Source organism: Leptonotus elevatus, chromosome 11 (genome assembly GCF_054856555.1).
Source record: "Leptonotus elevatus isolate MCC_2025b chromosome 11, RoL_Lele_1.0, whole genome shotgun sequence".
Lineage (NCBI taxonomy): Eukaryota > Metazoa > Chordata > Actinopteri > Syngnathiformes > Syngnathidae > Leptonotus > Leptonotus elevatus.
Window position 1 is genome coordinate 14,379,027 of NC_141249.1, and position 23,824 is coordinate 14,402,850.

General features: G+C 39.1%; 1 protein-coding gene across 1 annotated transcript in view; it reads left to right on the forward strand.

Annotated features, from left to right (window-relative positions):
* Window positions 1–457: 457 nt before the first annotated feature.
* The window catches only part of hcn2b (hyperpolarization activated cyclic nucleotide-gated potassium channel 2b), a 28,316-nt gene continuing 4,949 nt past the window's right edge, over window positions 458–23,824 (forward strand). The window contains exons 1-7 of the mRNA XM_086088848.1: window positions 458–1,471; window positions 2,869–3,292; window positions 7,497–7,658; window positions 11,932–12,150; window positions 17,495–17,641; window positions 18,628–18,868; window positions 19,974–20,138. Of these exons, the coding sequence (XP_085944974.1) occupies window positions 765–1,471; window positions 2,869–3,292; window positions 7,497–7,658; window positions 11,932–12,150; window positions 17,495–17,641; window positions 18,628–18,868; window positions 19,974–20,138 (2,065 nt within the window). The 5' untranslated portion in view covers window positions 458–764. The remainder of the gene's footprint in view (window positions 1,472–2,868; window positions 3,293–7,496; window positions 7,659–11,931; window positions 12,151–17,494; window positions 17,642–18,627; window positions 18,869–19,973; window positions 20,139–23,824) is intronic.

The window sequence follows — 23,824 nt, forward strand, 5'->3', positions numbered from 1 at the left end:
GCACTTTTTGTTTTAATTGCTTCATAATGATCAAAATGCAATACTATGCTTGTAAGAGAATATACATGCATTTTCTGATTTTCAGAACATTCCCCCCAGGAATGTAAAATAAGAATACTCTTAATGTAGTTTCCGGTGTTTTCCACGAGATGGCGACATTTATCCATGGGCGTTTTCTGTGAGCACTTTTTTGTTCATTGGAAGCAACAGGCTGGCCAAAACTGCAATATGCTTTTGTTTTTATGAAAACGCACCATGGTGTTAATAAATCATTCGTTAGTCCTTTTTGGGTAGGTTTATTCTGAGAGTAAAGTTACAATAAGTGAGGGATGGAGTGTACCTGAAATAGTGTGAATGTTGTTTTTGTGTGCGAGATTGTGTACCAGTAGAGCGCGTGAGTGCGCGTAGGAGCGTGGCTAGTTTTCTTTTAGTGCGAGCTTGTGTGTGAGCGCGTTATGGTTTTCGTGTTTTGTGTGCGTGTGAGTTCATGCGCGTGTGTAACCAGACTGGCGATTTGTGTGTGACAGTTTGTGTGCGTGTGTTTTGTTTAGCGTGAGCTTGTATACATTTCAACGTATACGTTGTGTATATGTTAAATGTTCGTGTGATTGAGTTTGTGTGTGAGTGTGTTTGCTTGTGTGTGCGTGCGCGTGCGCGCGCGCGTGTCCCAGTGATGGTCGAGGTGGAGTCCATCATATTTCCCCCGCCAGGCGCGCCCCCCGCAAGCTTCCAAGGATGTTCGCCTTGGCGGAGGCACCAGTACCATGAAGAGACTTGCACCGGGAGGAGGCGGGGCCGCCAAAAAGTCCCACAACAACAACACCACCGAGCTCTTGCTCCTTGACGACGACGAGCCCTCGGAATCGGAACCTCACGACACCGTCGGCGCAGCCTCGACGCGGCTCTTCCAGAGGGATGCGCGGGGTTCGGCGGCACCGGACGCTGCCGCGCTAGGACGCCAAGCCGGCGGCATGATATGCAATAAGAACGGAGACTGTCGAAGGGAGCCCACCAGCTCGGGGAGTCTCTCGTCACTCATATCCCGACAAGAGAAGCACGCCGATGAGGGAGTAGAAGCGGCCGAGGGCGGCAAGGCTGCGAGCATGGACGTGGCGGTGTCAGAGGGACCCGGGGCCGAGGTCAAGACGAGCGCCGCCGCGGGGACGGACAAGAAGGACTCCCGGGTGTCTTTCTCCAACGCGTCCGGCGGTCGAGGGCACACCCCGACTCCGCTTTCCAGGAAGTCGTCCACGAAGGCGGCGGAGGAGGAGGACGGCTCCCTAATCGCGGCCGACGATGGCGAGAGCAGCCGGGGTCAGACGTACATGCAGCGGCAGTTCAGCTCCTTGCTGCAGCCCGGGGTCAACAAGTTCTCCCTGCGGATGTTCGGCAGCCAGAAGGCGGTCGAGAAGGAGCAGGAGAGGGTCAAGTCGGCGGGGAACTGGATCATACATCCCTACAGCGACTTCAGGTAGACGGCCCGGGGAGTCGCAAGGGTTCAAGTGCACGGCCAACCAAACTTTGAACGTGTTGAGATCGTCGCAGTAAACAAAATGAATGATAACATAATTACATGATCGGATTATAATGGAATGGTTTAGTGAGAAGTTTCAGCACCAAGGACAGCTAATTTCACACCATCCATTAGTGTATCGTAAAACCGTAAAACCTTTCATTTTACAAACAGATTTGATAATTTTTATCCGTCATACAGGTGTCATTCTGTAAAAAATAAAACCAAAATAAAGTAAAACTACAGTTACTTGCCACTTAGTGGCATTTTAACATGAACAGAAGTTACATGAGTATTTGACATTTTAGTAATTGCATTGTTCATATTAGGGATGCAACTAACGATTATTTAAACAAAAAAATCTATTCATCTATCAATTATTTCGTCAATTAATCAATTCATTTGATTTAAATGAACATTCCTTTATAGTCAAGGCCAGGACCTTTCAAATTGACAGTGTAGAAAAGAACAAACATACATTATTTATCAGGGATCACTTTGAGTAGTCACTAATACCGATAACAAGTACTGATACTTTTGATTAGTGTAGTTCCGATACCGTTTTTGGGCCGCCGATACCGATTTCTAATTCCCAGCTTTGCAGTATCGGCCGATACTATACCGATACCTTTTTTTTTCTTCCTCACCATGAAAAAGCTGTCTTGCCATTGGTTCAGAGCATTCAAGGGCCAATAGGACATCTTGGCTCGGCATGCAGTGAACACGTCACACATCAGTGAATGTCGTGCACGAGCAAGATTAGCATTAGCATAGAAATGAATGGTATCGGCATGTTACTTGTTAGTATTCACCGATACCTCAGATTTAATACAGTATCGGGGCCTCTGGTATCGGAACAACACTACTTTTCAATAAAAAACAGTAACAGATCATTAAAAAAAAAACACCTATATGTTCCAATGCCTAAAAATTGCTTGGCATTAATTGATTCTTCTAATTGGCCACAAGTATTTGCCGCTGTCACAATTATTGGTCAAAAAGATAGCGTGGCCATCTTATTTATAATTTAGTTCCTGGTTTGATCCGTAACATGCCAGAAAATTGTCTAAATTGTTCATTGTTTTCCAAAGTAAAAGCAAATGTCTTATTTGGATTCAGCACAAAGATAGTCTGTTTTCATCAAGGACTCAAAAAATCGGACATTTATTGTTGAGAAGCTGAAATTGGACACATTTAAATTGAAAAAAGGTATCTCAATGATTCATCAACAATCAAAAATGATCATCGATCGATTTGGTCATCAAACTGGCCGTCGATTAATCTGCACCACTTTTTGTGTAACTGTTGCGATTGCATCCCAAGTTTGACAGTGGACCCGCGTGTCCCGGCCGCAGGTTCTACTGGGACTTCACCATGCTCCTCTTCATGGTGGGCAACCTCATCATCATCCCGGTGGGCATCACCTTCTTCAAGGACGAGACCACCGCGCCGTGGATCATCTTCAACGTGGTGTCCGACACCTTCTTCCTCATGGACCTGGTGCTCAACTTCCGCACGGGCATCGTGTTCGAGGACAACACCGAGATCATCCTGGACCCCAAGAAGATCAAGAAGAAGTACCTGCAGAGCTGGTTCGTGGTGGACTTTGTCTCCTCCATCCCGGTGGATTACATCTTCCTCATCGTGGAGAAGGGCATCGACTCGGAGGTGTACAAGACGGCGCGGGCGCTCCGCATCGTGCGCTTCACCAAAATCCTCAGCTTGCTTCGCCTGCTACGCCTCTCCAGGCTCATCCGTTACATCCACCAGTGGGAGGAGGTAGGAACGCGCCAATCGGCATCGCGACGACCACAAAAGTCATATTGTTGCAATACACATTTTTTTCCCGGTTTCCGTGTCAACTATATCAACCTAAAATGGCTCCATTTCATGCCGAAAGAGAAGTCGTACGGAAAACGACTCATCTTACCGAGTCACTTCGAGTAGCAGTAGAAGAAGCGCTATTATACTGCCTCCTAGTGGCCAAAATGGCCGAACCAGGAAAAAGCAGCACGTTGAAATGAATTGCAGCATTAAATCATGAGGCACGTACTGTTTAATACCTTAAATGCTATTTAATTATTTTATTCTGTATTTTTTTAGGTATATTATTATGGAGTTTTAGTTTACCTTATTAAGAACACCAACTCATTTTAAATTCTTTATTTATTTAGTTTGTTTTTTACGAGGGAGGCTGGATGATGATTTGAGAGTGTTTTAAGTTATGTGCATGGTCACAAAACGAAATATCTCATTACCTCGCAGCCATTTTCACTGAAGCAAGCCCCTTTGCTCCCTGCTAATTTTGTAAGGCCAACAGAATATTGTTCTATTGGATCCTACCAAAAGAAAGATTTAGAGTTTCTTCTTTCATCAGGAAAAAGAGTATATTTCTATCTGTTTCCATTTTGCAGCAATTAGCATTAGAATATAGCTAAATTTCATCATTATTCACAAATCTGTTTAAAACTGTGGGTACATTTGCTTGCTTGCAACATGGCCCTAGTGGATCTCTTATACTCTGCTGCCACCTTATGGCCATTTAACTACCATTGCTTCAACAGTTCTCTGCAGGATAGAGGCTGCATCTAAGCCTTCTGTATGCTATAGCATAAAAATAAAAAATAAAAACCATAAAAACGTATAAATATGTCTTTGGGACACTGATACTATTTTAAATAGTTCATTTAATTACTGTTTGTTTGTTTGTTAAAAAAAAAAAATCTACAACAGAGGTCAAAAATTCATGAATAAATATGAGGAAAAAGTTAGCATAGCAGGGAAAAAATGTGTGAGATTAAAATAAAGCTGTAATATTATGAGCATAATCCGGAATGCCGTCTGCGAGGTCTCTTGACTAACACGGCGTCTGCTGTCACGTTTATACTGGACTTAACTGGAGCTGCTTCGTGATCCCAAGCGCGCAATTGGTTGACAGCAACTTGAAGCGCTCCTGAAACAACCTTGAGGGCAATGAGCCACATGCTGCTGCACCACGTCTAATGACAAAAAGTTTCTTATCCGATCACATGCCTGATTCCATTTGAGCATTTTGTTGCTAACAAAATCAGCAGCTTGTCTCGCAGATGAGTTAACATCCACGAGTGTGTGGACATGAAAAAAGTTTTCAAATGAATCTTGGTCTCTCACAAAAATCGAGCATTTGAATAGGGGTGTGTAGATTTTTTATATCCACTGTAATTAGCCTTGAAGCCATATTCACTTACACACTACAGTAGCTCGGTGCATTATTATGCTACATAGTCACAATAAACCCCAGGCAGCGTGTTTGTGGTGTGTTGGCGCGTGCTTCAACATAAATGGCATCCTTTTTTTTTCAAATTATCCAAACTGCTGTGAATCACTAAAAACAAGCACACAGTCTTTTTTAATTATCGAGCGGTAATTTGAGCTCGGGGAGAAGCCTAATTACTGTCTCCGTCGTACACATACAACTACACTATATGAACCTCACTCGCTACATGCGGCTCAAGCTCTGAGTGGTTTGACTACAATTATGTAAAACATGAAATTATGACAATAACACCTAATATTTTGTGGGGGGGGGAGTCATTGTTATGGAATGAAGAAAAAGTTTGTAAGATTACAAGAAAAACAACAACACAATTAACAAGAATGAATTACATTTGAGTAAATTCTGTATTATGAGAATAAACTCGTACGTTTATGATGTCATAATGTAACTAGAAAACATAGCGGTAGTTAAAAAAAATGAGAAAAAAATCTACATTTTACAAAAAGTTCATAATATTTCAAGAAAAATGAGTTATATTACAAGAACAAATTTGAAGAAATTAGGAAATAAATAGTTTTACATGTAGATAACAGTTTAATGAGAACACAAATGTTACCAGAAAAGTCGCAGAAAAAGAGAAAAACATTGTATTTTAAAGAAATAAACAAAAAATACATTTTTAATTTTTAATTGAAATGACAAGTTCAAAATCCTAAATTTACGATGTCATAATATTCACATAAATATTATTAAATGTAGTAGAAAATGTTTTTATGAAAAAACTTTTGCTAGAATAAAATATAAATGACAACAATAAAAAAAAATCAAAGTAAGATTTAAAAGACTTTTTCTTTTTTTTGAAATTGCAAAAAAAATGTCCCCGGTGGTAATATTCCGAGCATTTGTGAATTGCATTTACATTTTCATTAAGGACTGATTGTCGGAAATTTGAATTGCAGGTGAAATTTTGAGCTAATTTAAAGTTCCTTTAACATAAAAAAATATTTTTAAACGCCCAATTAAATTCACTGCCATGAATTCATTAGAAGAAAAAAAAAGATTATTAAAAATTAGGGGCGACAGGCAATCATTTTTCTTTAATTGTAATTAATCGCATGACTTCACTAGTTAACTCATGATTAATCACAAATTTTATATCTGGTCTAAATGAACAATATTTTTTCCCCCTTGGTTTTCATACTCTTCTTAACAAAAGTGGAAGAAAAAAAAAGTTTAACTAATCGAAATAGTTCAAATGAATATTTGACGTCTGTAGCCGTCAATGGCAGTGAATGAGTTAATGACAGACGCTTACTTGGAAAGCCGGTACTGGGGGATTCCACACTTATACACAGCAGACGTCCATGTCAAAATTTAGCAGTAATAAATGTAATAATAATGCATATATTTGTGGAGCCTGGGGTCAAGTTGTATTTTACAAATTTTAAAAATGTGCAGAATTTCACAAGTTCATGTTAAAGATTAGATAGCTCTTAATATGAACAGAAAAATGCACTGAGCTGTCACAAATGTAATTATGCCATCTAGTGGCAGAAAATTGACATCAACGCAAATCAATATAACACTTGTATTTTTTTTTTTTTTTACAATACAGTACTTTTTAAAAATTGTAACTTAATTTTATAAATGAATTAGAAAAAATACTGTATCAGTGAATACAATTCTTGAGAAACAGTGGTGTACAAAGGGGAGGTTTGTTATAAAGTTTTCCCACATTTATTGATGGATTACGTTTGCTGTATAACCCCTCACCACACACTTGATAACATTTTCTCATCGAGGCACTTTCTCACAATTCTCGCTTGTCTAAATGTTCAAACTTTGATATAAAAAAAAAAGGTAGGTTGCAGTACTAAATAAAAATAATGCATGCAAAATTGCACTAAAACAATCCATGAAAAGTGAACAGCGTTGTATCGAGAGAACACAGTATGTTTAATGGATTTTACATTTATTTTGGCACAAAAATATCATTTTCAATTAAATTCACATTTTCAATGACAAATCCTAAATTTCAATCAATTAGTTGTGGTGATTTATTTTAAGATTGAATTATAATTCTTATTGATTTGAAATTAAAATTGGCACAATGTTTACACATTTTGAGTTTTATAAAAAAAAAAGCACATTAAAATTTTTCACATTTAAATGATAAATAATGAATTATTAAAATTTTGGTAGAAAATAATTTTTCGATAATATTTCACTTTTAACTCATTTGCTCCCAAACACGTATTTATACGTTTTTATGTTGTTGTTTTTTAATGCTAGAGCATACAGAATGCTTTGATGCAGCCTCTGAACTAAAGAGAATGGTTGAGGAAATTGTATTTATTGCAATCACGGGCAGCGGGTGGCAGCAGAGTACACGAGATCAACCAGGGTCACGTTGCAACAAAGCTCATTTAGCCACAGTTTTAAACAGATTTGCGAATTATGTCGAAACTTCGCTATATTCTAAAGCTAATTGCTGCAAAACGGAAACAGATAGAAATAGCAATAGAACACAATATTCTGCGGGCCTTGCAAAATCAGTCAGAATCTAGTAAAACATCCGGGAGCGAATGGGGTTGCTTCAGTGAAAATGGCTGCGAGTGAATGAGTCTAATTAATGAAATATATAAAAATATTTGTAACAGTCCTGGTAGTATGATCTGTGGCAACAGCATGAGGCGGGTCATGGAATAATGGCCTTGCTCCCGCCAGATCTTCCACATGACGTACGACCTGGCCAGTGCGGTGATGCGAATCTTCAACCTGATCGGCATGATGCTGCTGCTGTGTCACTGGGACGGCTGCCTGCAGTTCCTGGTGCCCATGCTGCAGGACTTCCCCTCTGATTGCTGGGTGTCCCTCAACAAGATGGTGGTAAGTACACATCAAATAGGTATGCTGTGGGCATGCAACATACGGCCCGCGGGCCGGAATCGGAATTTGGGGCTGATAGCGAAAATCTGCGTATAATAAATTTTAAGTTATATAGGCCTACCATGATTTTACCACTCCGGGCCCACTTGGTAATATATTTTCCTCTATGTGGCTCCTGAGCTAAAATATGAGTTTGACACCCCTGGTATAGACAATATTTCAAACGGTGCATATGATCTACAATTATGTCAGTCTATATTTGTTGACAAAAATTGGTAAAAAAATGTTTTGTATTGTATTACAAAATGAGGTCAATTAACAAGATGTTCAAAAAGCACTATTTTTTAATTTTTTATTTATTTTAATATTTTTTGGGGTTTCAGTAATATCCTGGTAATGCCTATAATCATGCTCATTTTGGTCATTTTAAATATTCTTTTTGATACCTTTTCATCTTTACCTACAGTAGAACCGATTTCATTCCTATTCCTTCATAGAAAGACCATTAAAATTCCAGTATTATTGCTTACATTTGAAGCTTACCATGCGAGTAGTTTTGATTCAAGTCTTTGGGAAAACTGCAGAAATAATGACTGTCACAGAGTTGAAATGAGCCTTGCCGCATAGATTTTGTAACCCGTCCAATGAGGAGAGATTCTGGCAGTCAACAAGCACTCTTAGATCATCAGTATAAAGCACAGCTCATTAGTTGTTGTTTTTTTCAAAAAAATTACATTTCATTTTCAGCAAAACTCACTGGGACATTTGGTATCATGCATGCACACTATGTCATTTGTGTGTATTAGCGGTATCGGTACTCGCGACGGCTATCGATACTGGTATCGGCCCCCGCTCTTGTGGCCGTTTTTCCGGTCAGGAACTAAAGGTTGAAATGGTTATTTTGCATTTATTGACCGCCACGAGCGGAGAACGTGAAACAGGAAACGGAAATACAGAGCAGCCTTCCAGATTAAAAGCATGGATTTCAAAACAAGATATAATTAAATATCACACACTTCTTAACATGGTAGATATGACTAAATTACTTGAAACACTATTGTATTAAAATTAATTCTTTGCACTTCACTGTATTCCTTAAAAGGAAGTTTTACAAACACATATTTTGATTGGGTCTTTTTTCTTCTTCCTGGTTACTGGATTATTTGTTTCATTTTATTTATCTTTCTTTTTTTTTACATTCATTTTATTGTGTGCTCTATGCAAAATGACTTTTATGATCAAATTGAAAAAAATATAATTGCCATTCATTTCAAGCAATTTTAAGGATAAACATACATGCTACATGATACATATGTAAATATTTGCCCTTGTTTTTTATGTGGAAATTTTATGTATCATAAGTACTAATGTATCGGCACTTGGTATCGGTATCGGCGAGTTCTGAAGATTTGCTTTAAAAAATGTGGTATCGAACATCCCTAATAATAATAATAATAATAATAATAATGATGATGATAACAATAAAGCTATTAATGCTGCTAAATATGCAATATTTTTGAAACATTACAATAAAGTTTGTTACTGTAATAATAACTGTGAAAATACTTGCGATATCTCAACATTATTATTTATTACATATGACAATTTGAAAATTGATTGAAATGAGCATAATGAAAGTTGACATACTCGATTTGCTTTCATGGGCCAGATCTAGCCCCCGTGCTTTAAGTTTGCTACCTGTGCATCACAGTAAGCGTTTGGACTTAGTCAAGTAATCGCACATTTGTCCCGAACTAAACACACATTTTTCTGCTTGATAGAGTTGGAAAGCGTTGCTGGTTGGCAGTTATTAAGCGTGATAATAAGCCTTCAATTCTCAGCGTTTGCGTGCCAACTTTTTGTCGCTTCCGCCGTTCAGATGTTGGCTTTGTTTCTTAGTCGTGATTCCTATTAAACCAAATAAATGACAGTTTTGAGGCTGTTCCAGTAAACTCGCCTCACTTTGGAGGCATTTTCATGCTGAGCTTCATCACCTCCCCAAATTCGTCTCCTCCCCTCCCCTAGGATCCTTTTCATCTTCAAGCCCGGGAGTCAATTGACAACTATTTGTATCAAGTAGCCGCTTAAAAATGACTTGATCTGTACTTTTGATAACATTTCAACTCTCTACAGATTTGTGTCCCCCCCCCTGTTGATGAATTTATCAGTGTATATGTGAAAGGGATCAATTTGGTGTTCCAAATTCGGATTGTTTGGCCTTGGTGGAGGTCTGCGCTTTGGCCTTGTTCTCAATGTCATAGCTGCATTCCAGGACCCGCCCTCTTCTTTGCAAAAATCCTCCATTCATGCAATTACTGACAATCAGCGGATGGGCCTACTGTATTTTAAAGTAGGAGTCAACAAAATGCTCGTATGTGTTCTTTGACACTTCATACGTCCGTCAATCCGTCTTTTGGAGCGCTTGTGCTCGTTAGGGTGAGCTGGAGCCGATCCGGACGGAAATTTGGTCATGTGTCATAGCAGCGAAGCCAGACCCAATTAAGAAGACGCAATGTGGACGTTTTCAATGCAATCGTAGCCGTGAACAGGTTTTGGGCATGCGATGCGAGGCCACAGCTTGCGCCATCATTCTGGCCGCTTTAGTCGGTTGCGCTCGGCTGCGTGTGAACAGCAGCCTCACATTTGCACCTGTGTCGTCTTCAGACTCCAAATCTGGACGCAGGTGCTTCTTAGTACTTTTGGGAAACATAAGCCACTTTGTCATGCAACTACAAGAAAGAAAGAAAGAAAGAAAGAAAGAAAGAAAGAAAGAAAGAAAGAAAGAAAGAAAGAAAGAAAGAAAGACACACAAAGAAAAACAAGGAAATACAGAAAGAAGGAAAGAGTATGAAAGAAAGAGAGAATGAAAGTGAGAGAAAGAAAGGAAATACAAATAATGAAATACAGAGAGAAAGACAGAGAATGAAAGCAAGCAGGAAAGAAAGAGACAGAAAGAGAAAAAGAAGGAAAGAAGAAAAGAACAAGATGGAAAGAAAGACAAAAGGAAAGACAAAAGAAGGAAAGAGAATGAATGCAAGAGAATAGAAGCGTGAGAAAGAAAGAACGAAAGAGAGAAAGAGCGAATGAAAGTGAGAAAGAAAGAGACAGAAAGTCACAGAAAGAAAAAAAAACAAGGAAAAATAGAAAGAAGGAACGAGAGAGAATGAAAGTGAGGGAAAGAAAGGAAGAGTAAGAAAGGAACAAATGAAAGACAGAGAATGAAAGAGAAAGACAGAGAGAATGAAAGCAAGGAAGAAAGACAGAACGACAGATGGAAAGAAAGGAACGGAAAGATGGAAATGAAAGAAAGAACACGATGGAATAAAAGAAAGAAAAAAAGACAAAAAGTGAAAGAAAGAAAGAAAGAAAGAAAGAAACAAACAAACAAACAAACAAACTGTAGCTGGCTAGCTAGCTTGCTAGCATGCTTGCTAGCTAGCTGGCTAATTAGCTGGTTAGCTAGCTATCTGGAGATCATTCAAACTTGGCAGGATTGTTCCAACACAAGACATTTATTTGGACTTTACGGGTACTTTAAAAGTTCAATATTTCAATTTCACCAAGAAGTGTTCAGTCTCATAGAATATCCTCTTCACCCCTAACAAAACACACATTGAGCTCTTGATTGTGTCGGAATCCATCGATTGACGACACTTGTATAAAGTGTGACTTTTGTTTTGCGTCCGGCGCACTTCACCAAGTGTGTATCCGTTCTTTTCCCCGCCATTTATCAACATGTGCGAATAAAAAAATCGAAACACTCCGCTTTTTAAATAATGAATCTCAACGTTGCTCCCAAGCGCTTTTGTGTGTCGCTTAACGTATTAAAAGTCTAAATGGAGCTCTGCCAAGCAAGATAAGCTCCGCTGTTGGTTTTAGACTGTCAGGGTTGGCTCTGCATCCTGTCACGCACACACTTTTATAATCGCCCTATCATATATCATTGGACGTCTCGTGCTGCCGTTGTGCTGCCATCTTAACGTATTCTCCGCAAATGCATTTAGGTGACAAATGAACCGTTCCGTCCAAGAAAACGGCCGACACAATGAAGCCCTTTTATTTCATTCCACTCCACAACCGAAGAAAACTCAAATAATGAAAGTCACACAGAAGACGATATATACGCCCTTATCTGTGCTCATGAATTAAATGCGTGAATTAATTAAAAGTGTAAAAATATAAATAAATAAAAATTGCAATTTTTACCTCGTATTTAGTTTCATTGTCGAATATTCTTTGGCCATGAAAATGAAAGAATCTGCTCCCTTTTCAGAACGACACGTGGAGCGAGCTCTACTCCTTCGCCCTCTTCAAGGCCATGAGTCACATGCTGTGTATCGGCTACGGCCGCCAAGCCCCCGAGAGCATGTCGGACATTTGGCTCACCATGCTCAGTATGATCGTGGGGGCCACCTGCTACGCCATGTTCATCGGCCACGCCACCGCGCTCATCCAGTCCCTCGACTCGTCCCGGCGCCAGTACCAAGAGAAGGTAAGGATGCTCCTATTTTTTTGGACATAAAAGCCCAAAAGCGAATTTAATCCCCACAAAGATTTGGCTAACGCCGCCGTCCCCGTTTAACACGAGTTCAATACTTTCAGCACTGTTTGATACGTTCCATTAATTCTACGCTCGTCATCTGTGGCGCTGATCAAAGCTGAGCTCAAGCTGGTTAAGTTGCTTTCTTTGGCCCCTGGTTGCCTTGTTTTGCAGACTTCTTTAGATCCTTGAAGAGATGCCGTCTAATTGCACGCGCGGTCGTGCTGACACACACTTCCTGTACACGCCGGGGCGCTTTTGTTGTCTGGCCGGCTGCTCGGGTCATCGTTGAGCTGAGATTGATCCTCTCCGTGTGTTGTGGCGACATTTTGGAAACACCATGACTCGCCTTTTTCGTTTATTACCGAATAGGCTCAATTTTGCCTTCTGATTTTCAATTTTTGTCTATTATTCACAACTAATTTAACCTCACATTCCGAGAGGGAGGTTCAAAGAGAGAGAGAGAGAGGTGCAACCGAGCGAGCCTCATTCGAGAAAAGACGGTTGGAATAAAAAGAGACGAGCTTGAAATCCAGAGAGAGGGAGGAGAGGGAGCGAGAGAGGGAGAGAGGGAGAGAGGGAGAGAGAGAGATAGGGGGCAACCGAGCGAGCCTTGTTATTCATTTTGGTATTGTATTTTAGTTTTACATGCTGAAAAGTCTTTTTTTTGTACTGCGCAAGTTCATGAGAGAGAGAGAGAGAGAGAGAGAGAGAGAGAGAAAGAGAGGGAACGAGAGAGAGAAAGAAAGAGAGAGAGTGAGAAAGAAAGAGAGAGAGAGAGAGAAAGAGAGAGAGCGGTGCAACCGAGCGAGCCTTACTACTGCGCACGTTCATGAGAGAGAGAGAGAGAGAGAGAGAGAGAGCGAGAGGTGCAACCGAGCGAGCCTCATTCGAGAAAAGAAGGGTTGAATAAAAAGAGACAAGCTTGAATCCAGAGAGGGAGCGAGAGAGGGAGAGAGGGAGAGAGGGAGAGAGGGAGAGAGAGAGATAGGGGGCAACCGAGCGAGCCTTGTTATTCATTTTGGTATTGTATTTTAGTTTTACATGCTGAAAAGTCTTTTTTTTGTACTGCGCAAGTTCATGAGAGAGAGAGGGCGCGAGTGGGGGATAGAGAGAGAGAAAGAAAGAGAGAGAGTGAAAGAGAAAAGAGAGAGAGTGAGAAAGAAAAAGAGAGAGCGGTGCAACCGAGCGAGCCTTACTACTGCGCACGTTCACGAGAGAGAGAGAGAGAGAGAGAGAGAGGGCGCGAGTGGGGGATAGAGAAAAAGAGAGAAAGAAAGAGAGAGAGTGAGAGAGAAAAGAGAGAGTGAGAAAGAAAGAGAGAGAGCGGTGCAACCGAGCGAGTCTTACTACTGCGCACGTTCATGAGAGAGAGAGAGAGAGAGAGAGAGAGAGAGAGAGAGAGAGAGAGAGAGAGAGAGAGACAGAGAGACAGAGAGAGAGAGAGAGGGGTGCAACCGAGCAAGCCTCGTTCAAGAAAGGAAGTGTCCTGCCGTGTTTGGTTCATTTAGCTGGGAAGACGCCAGAAAACGTCAGAAACAACTCAATGCTATTTTGTTTTTACCACGTCCAGCAGAGGGGGCTAAAGTAAAAAAAAAAAAAAAAACCTTCACCTACTGTGCGTGGTAATTAAGTTCAAACTTTTTGTAAAGTGGAACAGTATGTCCAAACAAATCAGGATTTACCGTATTTAGAATTGCAGCCTTGGCGTCCTGCTTTTGTTTTGTTTGCAGTGTCCTTGGTGTTGTTTGCTAATGAACCCTCTCCCAACTTGTTGCTATTCTCAGACTCCCACAGTGTCCCTATTACCCTTGGGGGGGGGGGGGGGGGGTAAATGTATGCTGGTGTTCATCTGCTTGGTCTTGGCTTCTTTACATCTAAAAACAATAACAACAAACTGTCAACAGGTATAATTGGACCGGGGGAGGAAGATATAAACAAATCTCCGAAAGTGCATTGTTGTTGTTACCAGTTATTTCCCAGTATGTGGTCAAGCATGGATCTCTGTTCAATATCCACAAATGAATCTGACATATATTGCGGCGCCGCGTCGGAGGAATCCATTTGTGGTGGGTCTGCAGGCAAAGTTCTAAAAACAATACTACGGAGAGGATAATTGGTGAAATAGTCTGCCGGCTGCTTTACTGTAGTATCTGTCTTCCGTCTGTGACTTAACCAACATGGCGCGAGACAACCCTGGCGGCTCGTCGATGAGAACACAAACGAGCTGACGTCACACAACAGACTTACGGTCTTCCCTTCTCTTTATTTTCATACTCTGAAAGTGATTTTTTTTGTTTTGAATCTGAATTTTATGTCCAACCAGTCCTACCTAACCAATATATATATATATATATATATAGAGAGAGAGAGAGAGATAGATAGATAGATGTGTGTGTGTGTCATGCGATTACATTTTTTAATCGTAATTAATCGCATAACTAATAATTAACTCACGATTAATCACAAATTTTATATCTGTCCTGAATGTACAATAAAATGGACAATAAAATATTTTTTTGCTAAATTTTAATACTCTTGCTTACCTAAAAGTGAAATATGGTCGCATCTCTAGTCATTGCTACAGTAATTTCATAATAATTCATCAAATTGAGTTAAAATCAAAAACGTGCTGTACTGTAAAAACAAAAGTGTGATATTGGTAATTTTTCTGCCACTAGATGGCATAATTGCAATTGTAAGATGTTGGGGACAGCTCAGTGCATTTTTCTTTTCATATTAAGAGCGATCTAATCCTTAACATGAAGTCACTTGTGAAATTCTGCTTTTATTTATTTAGCTTTGGGCTGGAAGGTTTCTCAGATTTTGACGCCTTTTTTGTCCCCAAGGCTCCCATACACAAAATGTCAATCAGAGTGAAAACACGATGAAACACAACGCCGGAGTCACACAAAAATGCCGCATAGATTTCTTCAACACGACTTTTCCGCCACATCAACTTTGGGAGCCCGGTTGACTTTTGAGTGACGCGGCCGCTAATCTCAAACTAATGCCGCGGAAATCACAAAGTCAATAAAACTTCCACCGACAACAACTTCTTCAACGGGGCGGAGGCGGCGGCAGCGAGCCAGCCAGCCAGCTGTCATTTGGCTTTAATTGAGAGTGTCACACACGCTGACTCTCCGGGTTGCAAATACTTAATAGGGGCCCGCCTGGCTTATCCCGCCGAGGCGCTTGTATTATTGACCAGCAGCTTCTTGACGGCTGGTTGAGTTCATCCCGAACGCTTCATTTTTTTTAATTGAGTTTTTTCACGAGTGAAATGAGCAACGAGAACCACCATCAATCATGTGTTCCAATACTTTTGTTCACTTGAAAAGTGGCTTTGTTATGAGTTGTTTATATACCAAGCACAAGATATGCACAGCCCTTGTTCAAACTCCAGGGTGTGTAGACTTTTACAGATTTGGAATATCTGTCCACTGTAGTGACCACTTTGCATGAAAAATTAATTTTTTTGCAAACATGACATCATTCTTTATTTGCGAATGCCCTTTGCTTCCTTTTGTATATTATTTATAAATTTTGGACATAGAATCATTTCGGAATGCATGCTTATATTCATGAAAAATGCAACAAAAGCGACTTCACGCGCATGGAAAATCTGGTAACAATATTTAATATTTCAGTGGCACAATTTATTCCCTATGAATAAAGCATTATATAAAACTAGATTTGTGTTATTATAAGTCGTCTAAATACATATTCGGAGGCGGTTACCATGACAATTAAAATATGTAAATATGTAAAGAGAAGTTTGAGCGAAACGATATAACAACTTAGTCCTTTATTATCAAACTGATGTATTGCATCATTAAAGCGAGTTTGGTTTCTATTTAAAAAGAGAAAAAAATACATATTTGCTTTGAACATTAATAGTGAATTTTGTTAAACACACGTTTGGTTCAGTGTCACGGAGTCGGCTGCTACATGCAGTGTTGCAACAGTTACCCACAATAAGTAACTTACAGTAGTTACTTAACTGATTACTTCATTTTAAAAGTACCTTAGTTACTTTAATGTTAATACTTGATTTTAAATGTAACTTAGTTACTTTACTGATTACTTGATTTCCAAAGAAACTTAAGTTACTTTACTCATTACTTGATATTTTGATTTTAAAAGTAACTGTTACTTTAATCTTAATACTTGATTTTAAATGGAACTTAATTACTTTACTGATTACTTTATTTTAAATGTAGCTTAGTTACTTTACTGATTACTTGATTTTCAAAGAAATTGACTACTCATTACTAGATATTTTGATTTTAAAAGTAACTTATTACTTAAATGTTAATACTTGGTTTTAAATGTAACTCAGTTACTTTACTGATCACTCTATTTTCAAAGATACTTAGTTACTTTACTCATCACTTGATATTTTGATTTTGAATGTAACTTAGTTACTTTAATGATTACTTGATTTTAAATATAACTTACTTTACCCATTACTTCATTTTCAAAGTAACTAAATTTGATTGAAACGCTGACGCCGGCAATTCTGCTTGACATAAAAATGACAAGTGGTTTTGCCAATACTTTATTAGAAGTGCATTTTTAACAATGTTTAAGGATAAAGTTTTCTTTAAATTAATAAATGAACAAATAAATAAATAAATAAATAAAGGCAGCCTTTTTTTTTTTTTTTACTTAACATAAATATTGTTTTTATAAAGAGTCTTTCTGGATTTCACTGAACATAAATGGACTTAACATAAATACATTTGCTTTTATATACTGTATACAGTAAATTAAATTCAGCCATTTTTGACCTGACATAGTTAACTCTTAATACTGTAATGGTAAAGCATAACAACTATTATGTACATTGTTTATAAATATAACAGTATAACAAATTGTCTGTTTGCTGTGTACAATTTCTCCTCTTGTGAAAAATAAACACCCTCGGAGTTTCCCCACTGTATAGAAAATACTGCTATAGTATACTATAGCAAAGAAACAATGAAAAAAATATATTATGTGGTAGTGATGGGGGGGGGGGCATAATGGCGTTATATAGCATCTTCTCACAGCAGGTGTCATGTTTCTGCTCATTGCTCGAAGGCATAAACAGGTCACGGGCTTCTCATGTGGATCCGAGTTTCCAGCCTGAATATCATTATCACTTCTTTTTTTTTTTTATATGTTCCTCTGCTCGTCAATGTGACATAAACGTCCCGGTGAACAAAAGTGGTGCGCTCCTGTCACCCCCCAAACCCCCCCCCCCCCCCCCCCCTATCTCATCCCCTCTTATCTTCCTCTCGGTGGCGTTCAGTATAAACAAGTGGAGCAGTACATGTCATTCCACAAGCTGCCGGCAGAATTCCGGCAGAAGATCCACGACTACTACGAGCACAGGTACCAGGGCAAGATGTTTGATGAGGAGAACATCCTGGAGGAGCTTAATGAGCCTCTGAGAGAGGTAGCTCTCACACATACACACACACGCGCACACACACACACACACACACACACTGAATCTAATTATAAAGTACAGTCAGCCTTTGCTGGCATGCTGCTTGAATACATTTACACCTACTGTCACCTCGTGTCACTTGTTAATTAAGTCTCCTATAAGTAGTTATAATTTAAGGTTCAGTATTTATTTTCTCATTTATCATCTGTCATTTCAGGACAATAAAAGTGTAATATTCTATATAAAGGCAAAAATACTAAAATATAATTTTTTTTTTATAAAGGCCTAATATTATGTGGTGGAGAAATGTAATTTTTGAGAATAAAATCATAAGGAAATAAAATTATTGAAAAATTAGGAAGTAAAAGAGTCACAATTTTACAATTCTGAGAAATAAAAAAAAATATTTTAAAAAGTTGCGCAATATTCTCTTTTTTTTTTCAAAACAAGATTAAAATAAAAGTTATGGCAATTTTTTTTAATTTGACAAGAAACAGGTCCAATATTACACTTATCAACCTTTAAGAACATAGTTGCAATATTAAAATAAAAACCTAGTTTTGCAGAACAGTCACTTAATAAGAAAATTCTAATATTATTGAAAATGTAATTTGAAAGGAAGAATTAAGTAAACATATTTTACACAAAAAGTTTCAATAACATGGAAAACATGGTCATTTTATGAGAAATAGTATGACATTTTAAAAGTAAAAAAAAAAGTATTCTATGAGGGGAAAAAAAGTATTACAAAAAGTTGTAATCATATATCACCCAAAAAATCATAATTTAAAGAAGGGGCAAAAACAAAATAAAATTAAAATTAAATTGTAATATCACACTAAAAAGATAATCTTGTACAAGAACTGAGTCATATAATAAAGTAATCAATTTCGAAAATTAGGTACAAATATTCAAAGTCACAATTTGGAGAAAACAAACTTTTACAAGTTTGCGCCCACGTCTGGTAACAAAGCGAGCTCGTCTCTTGTCAGGAAATCGTCAACTTCAACTGCCGCAAGCTGGTGGCGTCCATGCCGCTGTTCGCCAACGCCGACCCCAACTTCGTGACGGCCATGCTGACCAAGCTGCGCTTCGAGGTCTTCCAGCCGGCCGACTACGTGGTGCGCGAGGGCACCATCGGCAAGAAGATGTACTTCATCCAGCACGGCGCTGTCACCGTGCTCACCAAAGGCAGCGTTGGCATGAAACTGGTCGACGGATCCTACTTTGGAGGTTGGCGCCTTCCCATGGCAACTCATTCCATTGGCTTGCGGCGTAGCAGCTTAATCCCGCTTCGCCGTGTTTGCTTTGAAAGCTGGACTCCACTCATTGGATCAAAAGTACTCAAAATGTACTCAAGTAGAAGCACAGATACTATGAATAAGCAAAACTGCCATGTCAGCGTGTGGCTTGATGCAGGTGCAGCCCATTAGAACAACACAATAGTGATGATGATGATGATGATGATGATGATGATGATGATGATGATGTGGTCATTTGTCATGTCTCGCCCGCTTTTCATGAGTGCGCACATGGACACTCTCCATGGGATCTTGACACGCGGTTGTCAAGACGACGGGTCGTACAAGAAGACGACGCAGGGAAAAAAGGAGGGAAAAAAAAGTCAACGTAATGGAGCTGAGCAGGCTCGTGTCCAAATATAGCGAGTGCTCCATTAAGGCGGCCTGTCAGCCAGACGCCATTCACAGGCAGCAGGTCAAAGTAACCGCACACGGGCGACCGCGGTCAGAATAGTCATGGCTGGATTTTTCACAATAGTCATTTTTGGTTGCCTTTTGTTTTTTTCAATTCACGTAGTTTTAAAGAGTTTTTTGGGCAAATGTGTTAGTTTCATTTTTTTTTCTCAAAAAATGCTTTGTTTTAGTTTAGTTTTTATTTGGTTTAAGTTTTTGTACTATATGGGGTAGTACGGAAGCGTATTGTATTCACTTGAAAAAACAAACAAACTCGTTTTTCTGACTCATTTTTTTGTTTTGTTGTTTTTTTGAGTATTTTTTTTAATTTTCTGTTTTTCTGAATATTTTTTTTCTGTCAAAACAATATTCCGAAAAACAGGCTGGAAAAATATTCAGAAAAACGGATTTTTTTTAAACAGAAAAAAAATATTCAAAAAAACCTGAAAAATAATTATTTTATAAAACGGAAAAAATTGCATTTACCTAAAATATACTAGCTTCTGATTGGTTAGCGTTTAGTCAGCTGATAGGAGATCATGAAGTGTTGTCGCTCTAGCTGCCGTGTGTGACGAGTAAAGTTTAAACCAAAAATGAATCCGTCTCCATGCTGCCTTTTCATTTTTTGTCCTTCTCTTCTCCAGAAATCTGCCTGCTGACTCGTGGCCGCCGGACAGCCAGCGTGCGCTCGGACACGTACTGCCGCCTGTACTCGCTCTCGGTGGACAACTTCAACGAGGTCTTGGAAGAATATCCCATGATGAGGCGCGCCTTCGAGACGGTCGCCATCGACAGGCTGGACAGGATAGGTGAGTCCATTTGATTGGACGATTGAGCTTGCCTGTGGAGACCACTAACGTGTAAATCTCGGGACCGCCATTGTCATGTATTTAATAGCTTGCTCTCTCAATGGCTGAAAGAATCGTAATTTTAGAGAAAAGTGTCTGGGAAGAAAATTTACGCCCCAAAAGGTTTCGCTTCCTTGACATGATGAAGACACAGGTAGAGTAGTGTCTTGATAAAATCTTGGGAGTTATTCACAAGAGGAAACGAAGCATGAGGATTCACGGCGCTAACTGACAGCTGTGATGAATAACGACGATGTGTGAAGAAGGGAGCGTGAACATTTATTCACAGCCCCCCCCCCCCCCCTCTCATCACTTTAGACTTGTCACGGCACTCAAACACCCTCTTAGCATTTTGCACACCTTTTCTCTCATTCATTAAATGAGAGCTAGCTCACGTTTTCCTCAAATTATTTTCCATGTGGAATGAATAGAGAAATTCTATAAATTTCCGAACCGATTCAAATCATTTCAGACTTTTACTTCAAACTGTTCATCTTATTCATGACATCTTGAGAACTGTTTTTTAAATGCTAAAAATGTCCAATTTACTCCAAATTTCACGTTTTCCTTGAAAAAAAAAAGTCAATTTGAAACGAATGGCAAAATTTTACAAATGTAACATATTGTTCCACATTTTTCAACCGATTCAAACTATTCCTCTCTTTCACATCTCAGGAGTGCCAAAAATCCCCACTTTTTTGACAAAATTCCACATTTTACAAGAATTCCCAGATTAACAGAGACATTTTGTACCTTGTCCTTCCACATTTGTGAAACACTTTAAACCATAAAAATGTCAAAATGTCATTCAGCACATTTTTTACTCAGATTTCTACTTACTGTATGTTAGCATGTCAACTGTTAGCCAACATTTGATAAATTGTCATTAGAATTAATACCTAATATAGGGCATGTATTAGAACGATGTAGTCCTCTGCGTTAGCATACTCACTTTTAGCATGTTAGCATTTGAGCTGTTCTCATGTGACTAAACACTTTAGCATGTTAGCATTTGAGCAGCTCTCATGTGACTTAACACCTCATAAAAGGGAAAGATGTATTAGTAGTATATTACAATATTTTTTTCTTTGTCTTACAGTTGACATTTGATAAATTGTCATTAGAATTAATACCTAATATAGGATAGGGCACAATATAACATTCTTATCAGCACCTTGAGCACACTCGTTGTCTGAAACATCACAATAGAGTGTTAACTATGGAATTCAAGGATGATTTTCAGAAGTGGACACAATAGAACACTGTCGTCCCTGGTGTTAGCGTATTGACTGTTAGCATGTTAGCATTTGAGCAGTTCTCATGCGACTTAACACCTCATAAAAGGAAAGTTGTATTAGTAGTACATTACAATATATTTTTTTCTTTGTCTTACAGTCTACATTTCAAATACGTGTACAGAATATCAGTTCAGGGTTAGCATTGACGCGTCTCTGTAAAGCATCCTAAAGAAATTACATTCTCTCGTCTGTTTTAAGAATTTCATGGCAGGCCTGCCAAGTATCTTCCCCGCCCTTGCTTTGCCAATCCGTTGCACAAACTTTGGGAGTAGATTGACAGTCATGGCCATGTTCAGAAATGCCCCCAATGCTCCCTTTCATGCGGCAGCCCCCTTTACATATTTGCAAAAAAAAGTCCCGCCTCCTCTCACCTCCCATCCGTTGCCATAGCAACCATGTTCCACACATTAGGGGTTTGCCGGTCAGCTTGCGTATTTGGAGGGTGTGTTTAAAGCGCTAATCAACCAAAAACACTCTCCCTATGCGCACTCAGCGGATGAGAATCATCCTCGGTGCCTTCCGTTATCGGACCCCGTGTGTGTCTGTAACATCAAGCGGCAGCTGCACCAAGAATGCATAATCTGAATAGACTGGAAAATAATGACCCAATCAATGCATCGCCACGAGTTAACAATATTCCAATATCAGCGTCTGTTTTCAAAGCGTGCGACACGCTTCAAAGGTTTCACCATCAAGCATTTGTGAGCATGAATGCTTATTGGGGATCCATACAGCTGTCAAAACCAGAACATTGCACACACATGGTCTTTGGATTCATAGATTCATACCAACAATGCTTGGGAGTGAAATGTCAAATATCAGTTCCTGCAATTCAAATGTATCTCGATATTATGGATTACCAATTATAATGTGCTAACAGATTACTAGCGATCGTACCGGTAACCTTGAAAAAGAAAGAAAGAAACACAATCATCTTTATTCCTAAAATATTTGTTTTTATATTTGACTCATGGCGGTAATGGAGACAGTCAACACACACTGACACACTGTTGTGGGCACACGCGGGAGCAGTTTGCGGTATCCCGTCTTGCTCAAGGACATCACAACTGTGTCGGGGGGGATATCCGGGATTCATTTACAGTGGCAGGAGACGATCTTAAGCACTTGGCCACAGATGATTTCTCAAAAGCAAACATCCAACTAACCCTAACCTGCCCCGAAACATTTTGTCGCCCGGTTTTGTTTTTAAATGAGTGCGTGTAATTATGTTATTTGTTGTTGTGATTGTAAATAGAATCAAATTAGCACTTCTTTAGCACTTATTATGTTTCTGTCAAGCTTTGTTCTCTGGTCTGATTCCAGCAAGGAAAATGAAAACAAATGATCTTATTGTGGGAATTGAATTCTTTATTCAAGACGATTATTATTATTATTATTATTATTATTATTAGAGGCTTATTTTAATAGAACCTTCAGGTCGAATGACCCTGATAAAGGTCTGGATGAATTCATTCTGTATCTTTTACTCACTTAAGCTTTGCTGAATGTTTCCTCTCGTACGCGCACGTGTATGTTTTCAATACAATTATCACGTGTACTCATAATCCAATAATTAATTAATCTTTTTTCTTTTCTTACATAGTTTAAATAGAGTATTATCGCTTAAAAATACAGAACACAATTTGGTCTCTTGTGCCAGTATTTTTTATAAACACTACGTCTAAATACTAAACCTAACCCTGACATACTGTATTGAAAAAAAAACCACACACAAAAAAAAAAACACCTCTAAGACTGATCTCTTGGCTTGAAAAAAAAAACTAACATTGGTGAAACCTCTTCATCAACAGCCTCTTTGGCATTTTCTACATTTGCTCCCCTGGGTAAACCCATCTGTTTTGCTGGAAGTCATGTAAAAATAAATAAATAAAATAGACAGACAAGGGTCGACGTCCTCCAAGGACTTTTGCACCTCTGGGAAGACATATGGTACGTTCGTTCGTCCACATCCGCCACAGATTTACAAGTAAATGTTACGACTTCAGTTTGTACCTCATCTGTAATGGAAATTTACCAGATCGGATACCTTGGCGATATCATTTCGAGACGTGATGAAACAGCCCATGGCTCACTGCCCAAGGCAATTTATGGTACTCTCAAAAATTGTGTTGGTGTTTATGATGTGGCTGCGTCAGATACGGCCATGTTGGCCAGAGGACCTTGCTGGTTTTACTGCAGGTCTGTTTACACTTTACAACCTCTGCTCTGCTCGCGAGGAACACAGCTACAGTACAAAAAAAAGACAATTCATGGGATCTACAGTATCAAAAGGGTTCTACGTGACTGGACCCCAAAAAAGTTTGCGAACTCCTACTCTGAACCGTTCAG